General features: G+C 34.1%; 1 protein-coding gene and 2 long non-coding RNA genes across 3 annotated transcripts; 1 reads left to right on the top strand and 2 right to left on the bottom strand.

The window, feature by feature from the left end:
• LOC145113892 (uncharacterized) lies at positions 1-1,346 on the bottom strand. The gene is made up of 3 exons (XM_079049934.1): positions 1,194-1,346; positions 473-1,103; positions 1-398 (listed from the first exon to the last, which is right to left on the bottom strand). The coding sequence occupies exons 1-3, from the start codon at positions 1,344-1,346 to the stop codon at positions 1-3; spliced, it is 1,182 nt and encodes a 393-aa protein (XP_078906060.1).
• A 4,930-nt stretch (positions 1,347-6,276) lies between these two features.
• LOC145111166 (uncharacterized) lies at positions 6,277-7,476 on the top strand. The gene is made up of 3 exons (XR_013710196.1): positions 6,277-6,318; positions 6,397-6,540; positions 7,215-7,476. It is a non-coding gene; the product is annotated as an uncharacterized LOC145111166 (long non-coding RNA).
• Positions 7,477-7,769: 293 nt separating this feature from the next.
• LOC145111165 (uncharacterized) lies at positions 7,770-8,295 on the bottom strand. The gene is made up of 2 exons (XR_013710195.1): positions 8,153-8,295; positions 7,770-7,961 (listed from the first exon to the last, which is right to left on the bottom strand). It is a non-coding gene; the product is annotated as an uncharacterized LOC145111165 (long non-coding RNA).
• Between the last annotated feature and the right edge of the window lie 266 nt (positions 8,296-8,561).

The following is an 8,561-nucleotide window of genomic DNA, read 5'->3' as shown; positions in this document are numbered from 1 at the left end:
TTACATCGGCAATAAAACAACCATCAAAGGGTCTGGGATTTCCCATTCAGCTGGTGGGGGAACTGCGTGAACGGTTTGTGTCTGGTAGATGAGCTGATATACATCGGCATGGTAATATACTTGAACCAAATTAACAATGTCATGCATGTCTGAATCACGTGTTGCTGTGATGGCATGACCACATGCTATACCGAGACTGCTCCATTTTCCACATGAACAAGTATAAGCTTTAAGGTCAACAACACAAGTTGTTTTAAAATCAAACATTTCATACACATATGTCGGCATGGGAGAGGATATATGTTGGGGGATATGTGTTGCTTGCCAACGAACAGACTTTTGCATCCTTCTTTGAACCAACATTTCAGCATACGGTGTTAATACACCAGTCAAACTCCCTGAAAATTAAATATGTTACAAAAGGTTGTTGTACAACCTATTTAATTATTTTATATTTCATCCAAAAATATACCTTCAATTATACTTCGTTCAACAAAAGTATTTTGCATGTACTCACGAATTCCCTCGATAAGCGCTATTATCGGTACATTACAATGATTGCGCAATACTACTGAAAAGTATTGAGGAACTTCCATGTTGAGTACATTCGAACGGATGTTAGGGAAATAGGCTCTTGCCCATTTCGAATGACCGATATTCGTAAGCACTTCACGAGCATCAATGCTTAATCTAGAAAAATTTTGTGCAAAAGTTAACAACGTGTAGGATTTTAATGTTATCCAGAACAAAGTTTCCAATGATCTCCCGGAGCCTACTCTTGTGCGTAAATAGTTTTGCACGCTGTTACAAGTGTAACCACGATAAGAATCACTGAAAACATTATCTACGCAAGAGCTATCGCCATCGTACATATTGGATATGAACGCTATTTCCCTTCCCTCTCCGAGACATTCTTTTAACCTCATCAGGAACCAGGTAGAATTTACCACATTATTTTCAACCGCCATACCAAACGCTATAGGGAAAGTCAGATTGTTCCCATCTTTAGCAACATCTACAAACATTGTTTTTAGGTAGTCCCCTCTAAGAGGGACGGTACCTATGTAGAGGACAGGCAAGAAACAATGCACGAATGCATGGACCTGTAATTTTTAATAGTGCACACCAATTACTTTAATGTACAAACATTATCAAATGTAAAGACACAAAACGGATTTGGAAAAGAATTATACCACCCATCCAATAGCCACAAAACAAGATTGGAAACGATCCATCAAATCCGTTTTGATGTGAGTGTGAGTATGCGGGTTGGTTCGCCTTAGGTTATGAAGGTAAACAGGAAAGTTGTTGAAGCTTTCTTCATGGTCAGTGTCGGAGAAACTCATTTCGAAACAATTGTAAGAGACAATTAGCAATTACTTAGTGTGCGTAAGGTTGTGCGGGTTAGGGGCTTTCCACATGCGGACACATAAATAAGTAGGAGCTGCAAAGGCAAGGTCAATAATGTATTGTCTTTTCGAACAATATATTTGTCGTTTCAAACAGTATCTCCGTGTAAGGTATCTGACAATCGGACTACTCTTTAACATTATATGATTACGGTTTCATAGACTTTGACTACTACTTTGTAGCCTGCATAATGTATTGTCTTTTCGAACAGTATATTTGTCATTTCAAACAGTATCTCCGTGTAAGGTATCTGACAATCGCACTACTCTTTGACATTATATGATTACGGTTTCATAGACTTTGACTACTACTTTGTAGCCTGCATAATGTATTGTCTTTTCGAACAGTATATTTGTCGTTTCAAACAGTATCTCCGTGTAAGGTATCTGACAATCGGACTACTCTTTGACATTATATGACTACGGTTTCATAGACTTTGACTACTACTTTGTAGCCTGCATAATGTATTGTCTTTTCGAACAGTATATTTGTCGTTTCAAACAGTATCTCCGTGTAAGGTATCTGACAATCGGACTACTCTTTGACATTATATGACTACGGTTTCATAGAGTTTGACTACTACTTTGTAGCCTGCATAATGTATTGTCTTTTCGAACAGTATATTTGTCGTTTCACACAGTATCTCCGTGTAAGGTATCTGACAATCGGACTACTCTTTGACATTATTTGACTACGGTTTCATAATGTAGTTTCAAACAGTACTTATGGGAATCCACCTAATTGTATGTTATTCTTTTTTCTTTTTTAAGTACTCCTATAAAATTATAACAAACTAACAAAAAACTTAAAAAAATGGCCTCCAATCAACCAACTTCTTCCAACGCAGTTGCTCCGTCCAATACTCCACATCCATGGACGATAAGAGAGGTAATGGTGGTAACACGTTGTTGGATGAACATTTACGATGATGTAACCATGGTTAACCCTGATTGCTTAGAAGGTGATGAATGGACCCGCATAACAGCCATGTTTAACCTCTCGTTGGGAGAAGGAAAACACCGAACACAGGAAGATATTTTTGGTAAGTGGATGGATTTAAAGGAAAAAATCACATGGTTTAATCGATGGTATCATCATCTTAAAAACAGGTATCGTTATCCAAACAACGACGAAGATCTTTTAGAAATGGTTAAAGATCATTACATTTTGGAGCACGAGGGAAGTGACTTCGAGTATGAGGATGCATGGATCCTACTTAAAAATAACAAATATTTCATGTAGAAGGCTCTTTTATGTGAAATGTCTTATGTAATGTTTCGTAAGGGTGTATCTCGATTTCTATAATGTTTTATGTTTGTGTTTTATTTTTCATGGAATAAAGGAGTTAATAAGTGGAGAACTAGATTTAATTAATAATCTCAGAAGTGCTTTTTAATACAAGCAATACAAATTACTTATACGGGAATTCATTGCTTTCCTACATTAATCTAAGGACAATTCAAATCAAATGTACTATTGAAATCAAAAGTAGGGTACACGCTTTCGTTCTGTGACCCGCTCCCGGATGCAAACTCATCAGTCATTATGCCATTTTGTGTAGATTTTTTCCTCCCCCCAGATCCGCTCCCCGATCCCCTACCCGTACAATCGTTCCTAGTGTGTCCAAATTGACCGCATGTAAAACATTCTTGTCGTATGGGACGCTCACCTTGCGACGGAATATGTCCAGTGTTTCTTGGCCTACCCGGCTGACGTCTCTCCATTATGGGTGGCTTCACGGTCATCACATCATCGGGGATCTCCCACTCAGATGGACTTGGTAAGGGGTTCACAGACTCCTCGTAAGTTTTCCTCAATGTTTCTGTAAAGTAAGCTTTTAAAGCGAATTCCGAACAATCTTCGTAACGGTTCATTGTCAGCACTTTTATAACATGGCCACAAGGTAAGCCATCTATTTGCCACCGCCTACATGTACAGGTTCTTTGTTGGAAATCAACAATGACACTTTTGTGGTTAGAGCTTTTCACTTCAAATCTGCTATTTGAGATAGGGTACACCATCCAATTATTACAAGCATTCTTATTTGCTTGTATAATCGTTTCAGCCCATTGGGTGAGTGTTGTTTTAGTTTCAGCTAAAAAAATAGACATATTTTTTCATAAAATTATTACTACACGAGTTAAGAAAATACTCAATCAACAATGTATATAAAATATTAGTACCTGCAACATTACGTTTCTGAAAACTCCATTGTTGCATTGTTGCACGAAAATACTCAATCAACATCAATATTGGCATCTTTCTTGCAAATCGTGAGATTGAATTTATCGACTCCGCACTATTTGATGTCATAAGAAAATACCGATTCCCAGGAAAATGTGCCCTGGCCCATCTTTCTGGATTGATGTTTTGTAGGTATTCCCATACACGAATATTTACATTTTTTATTTTTTTCATCCCATTATTGAATTTTTTAATGGTATAGGCTTTGCATGTCTCCCAAAATAATGCGTGCATTGTATCGCTGCTTCCAAATTTTGCTGAAATGTTGAAATACAAATGGATACCACATATTCCATGATAGGCGTGAGGAAATATATTTGCAATTGACGTCGCTATGGATGGAGCCCTATCAGATATGATTGTAAGGTCCAAGTTGCCTATACATTCACGTAGCTTTCGAAGGAACCAGGACCAAGTCTCAGTACATTCACTTTTGCAAATGGCATAAGCAACATGCATGATTTGGTTTTGACCGTCCATTGTCACTGCGAGCAACATCGTGCCTTTAAATTCACCTTTTAGGTGACCACCATCAATTATTAGGGTCGGCCTACAATACTTGATGAATGCTCGTACCTACAATTATTTTTCATTGCATTAACAAATACCAATTAGGATTCATATGTTATATTTGTTATAAAAATTAACACTGCTTACCGAGCAACCCAACGCGATAAACACGAACTCAAACCGATCATCATCGTCTACTCTTATCTGAGTAACAGTTCCTGGATTGTGCTTGACCAATTTGGTGAATGAATCCTCTTTGGTACCTCTTAACATCTCTTCACTTATATCCACCCTCTGACATGGAATGTTCACATCAGTGTTTACAGGACACGAAGGCAAAGGGGGCATACCATGAAACATGGTATCTGAATAAATAAGCTTAGATTCGTCATCTAATTCTTCTCCGTTAGAATCACTATCTAGGCCGGATATATCCAACTTGTCACAATCCGCAAACTCGCCATATCCTTTTAGTTCACCATCATGCAAAAACGGAACTTCCTATTTTTCAGATTCATTACCAACCTTATTCACCACGGCTACTGCTTTTTTTTTTGTCAAATGAATCATTTACACCAACATCATTAACATATGCACCAACATCATTATCACCGATATACTTATAATTCTCCGGTGTAACATACATAATCGGTTCTGGCACTACATTTACATTTTCAGCAACACTATGATATTGACTTTTACTTGGACTTTTAAAATTACCTATTGGGTTGTTGCTCCCTTTTGATTCTTCGGGAAGACCCATCTTGCACTTGACCAACTGAACAAATTCGGTGAACGTTGTATTTTCGTAAAATTCAACACCTAAATAAAACATTCTCGGATTGTATTCCAGTGGCCAAACATATGATAATTGGGAATTAACAAACTCCCATCTTCCATCCGTAATGAGCAATACAAAATACTCGTTACAACTCATTATCTTAATTTTGAGGATAAAGAAGCTAGAGAGAATAAACTTTCCAAAAAAATAAAATACTTAATATATATATAAGATAGGTTGAAAACAGTAGTCAACTCTGACGAAAAAGTAGTCAAGTTTAACAAAAAAGTAGTCAAATTTAGCAACAAAGTAGTCAACTTTACCCAAAAAGTAGTCTACTTTTTTCGTCAGAGTTGACTACTATTAAAATTAAAACAAAATAATTCAAACCAAATAATTGTTAAAATTTAAACAAAATAATTGTTAAAGTTATTGTACATATTATAAACACTCTTTTTTATACTCTATATTACAAAAAAAATAATAAAAAAATTAAAAAATTAAAAATTAAAACCGTAGTTTTTTGGCCAAAATAGTAGATAAAACCCCTCCAAAAAAAAAACCGTAGCTTTTTTTGCGAAAACCGTAGGTTTTAATAAACCTACGGTTTTGAATGTCAAAAATGAAAAAAAAAAAAAAATTATACAAAACGCGAAACAGTAGACGAAATGGCGAAACAGTAGGCGAATCTCGAAACCTACGGTTTCGTGGGCTATTTTTGGCCATTTGCTAATTTTTGGCTAAAAATTGTTAATTACCCCCTTAATTTGGCTAGATTAGTAATTGTCCCTAAAATCTATACCTAAATATTAATCTGAAATACTAATCTCAACGACCAATAATTGGTATGGACACGGTAAATAACTATAAATACACAGACGTTTGTGGAAAGATTTTCCTTTTATAAATTGTGAAAAACCGGTTCAACCATACCGGTAGAAAACCAGCTCAACCATATCGATTAAACCAGTAAAAAAAATCAGTTAACCCAATAAAATCACTTTGAGTTTATGTTCAGACATTATACCTTTTATCCATATTTTTTGTAATTATATTGATTATTCTCGTTAATTTTATAACTACATAAGGTTCAATGGTCATTTTAAAACCTTTTTTTTTCATTTTTATTTTCAGATAAAAACATATAAATGAAACTTTAGGAATTTTATTTAAGTTATTTTAATTGTATAGGGTTTTTATATAATTAATTAATTTTTTATCATTTTATATTTAAGTTATTAACTACATAAGGTTTAATGACCATCAAACCGTTTAGACAATCGGTCCTCTTTTAAAAACCTATAGTAATTTGTTTTTAGATAAATGTAGAAAGTGAATTACAAAAATATAAAATTATATTTTTGGAAAAGAAGGTTGTAACAATTTTTTTTGGACTAATTTTGTTGTATTTGTTTATGTTACGTATTTTTAATTCGGCCAAGATTTTTCAGGTCTCTCATCCTTACTGGATTCATCGGGCTATTGGGTTGTACCTTTATGCTTTGTAGTTGTAAGACGTCTGGTTGCGATGTCAGTTTGGTTCACCGTCTTCATCGATAAAAAAAGAGTACAGATCTTTCTCCTCTGATTTCTAGGTAGTGTATTTAATTGTATCTTTAACTCATCGATCATGAAACTGTTTTTTTTTCTCTTACCCAAGGATCTACTTTACTTGATTGCAGTCTTAATTTACACTACGACCTCTCTGGGTTTCTTTCTCTTTCTCCATTTAGTTTTTGTTTTGTTGGTTTTTGAAACAAGTAACCTAATCGAAACTAAAGAATCCATCAAACGAAGATGATTTGGTCGAGCAAGTGTTAATGTGTTGTCCGGAAAATTTAAATATTTTTGAAGCCCAAAAAGGTATTGTTTTGTTGTAGATTGTTTCTCTGTGCACTTTAGCTGTTCGATAAAATGTCTTAACTAAGTTAAAGCGTTGTTTTGAGGGTGACAATGTTATCGGATTAAACTATGTAGAGAGAAGTAAATAGACACAAGAAATTAAAATATTAAACAAGTTATTGAACTATGAGAGATTCAATTAGGAAAAGATAATTTAGTGTTTGTATTTTTAACTCAATTAGAAGTAGAAGTGTATTTTGGTTTTAACTAAAAGTTGCATATAAACTTGTGAATTTCTGTGTAATTAAGTTAGGTTTCCATTCCAATCAATATACACTAGGATGAATTTGGCGTGTTGATTGTTAACCAACTACTGCTAATGCTACAAAAATATTTGGACTTATGTTTGTAATCTTTTCTACTGCAGGATTAGAGATTGAAATTTGGTTTTTGGGGGCATAAGGTCAAATGCTTGAATCTTAATCAAATAAGGATACTTCCAAGAGGTGTTGTGATTTTTGTGGGTCTGTTTTTTTGTATACGTGTGATGTTCCCTCTATTTTTGAATCTTGTTGTGTGATATATTTAAGCTTGAATAAAAAATTTCTTCTTTTTTGACCAAAATTGGAGCATCACACAAGTCAAACTGCTGTGATTTCTTGATACCGTTAAACATGTCTTTTTTGAAATCGATGTGGTAATTAAGCTGGTGATTTTGGGATGTTGCATGTAGTTCAGTAGTTGCATTCTGCAACTTGATGAACCCTAGATATCAGATGAAGTCCTTCTCTTATTCTTTTGATATTTCGTTTATAATCGGCGATCTTAACCCGGTTTTTCTTTCTTATAGATTAGTTTTCACATGTATAAAAAGCTTGACATAAATCTGAATGCATGGTTATTACAAGTTCATTTTCATTTATATATAATAATATGAATGCTGTCACATATGACATATAATATATAATGGTTGTTATGAATCTGATGATCAATACGACACATATTTATTTTTATTTCTATATATATAGTTATGCGCGCATGTAAAATACACATTAGTTATAAGACGTCTTCAAATTTGCAGAATACAAAGAGAATTGCACATCGATATAATTACGGGGGAGTAGGATACTGTCCACCACTTCCAGGATAAGGATCACTCTTATAAATGGGGTCCCTGCAATTATATAGACAGATTAGTTGATTAGTAATATTGGATCGATGTGCAATTAAGTCGACCTTAAACTTTATTATTTGTACCATTAAGAAATTGAAGAATAAACTACTAAAGTAATTAATGACGATACATATACTTTTGTTTAACAAGATTACGAGAATAATAGAGAGATCGATGTATAGTTATCTTACCCGGAATAACCACCCTGCGCATACGAATAAGATATCAGAAGAAAGATAGTCAAAAGGAGGACCATTGCCATTGGTTTCTTAACAAAGAAACTCATTTTTATTTTTGTGAATGAATATTATCAAACATCTATTCGGCTTTTATACACATAAAGAAATGAAGAAACCATGTGCCCTACGACTACTTCTTCATATTTAATTTGCAAATAAGACCAAGACTTAATCAAACATATATTTTTCCACAATATTGTTTGTTAATCAATAGTGTAGTTTGTTTTTTAAGTTTTGAGTCTCTAAAAGGCGGTTTCCTCACACTTACAGTAATTTTTTTTTTAATTAGAAAACAATGACAGAAATATGTTAGTTAATTTGAAAAATATTGGTAAAAATAAATTAGTTTTTTATAGGGTCT

This window comes from Lactuca virosa, chromosome 5 (assembly GCF_052849685.1).
Source record: "Lactuca virosa cultivar CGN04683 chromosome 5, Lactuca_virosa_CGN04683_v6, whole genome shotgun sequence".
Lineage (NCBI taxonomy): Eukaryota > Viridiplantae > Streptophyta > Magnoliopsida > Asterales > Asteraceae > Lactuca > Lactuca virosa.
Note: the sequence above shows the minus strand (reverse complement) of the source record. Positions and strands in the feature narration are given on the sequence as shown.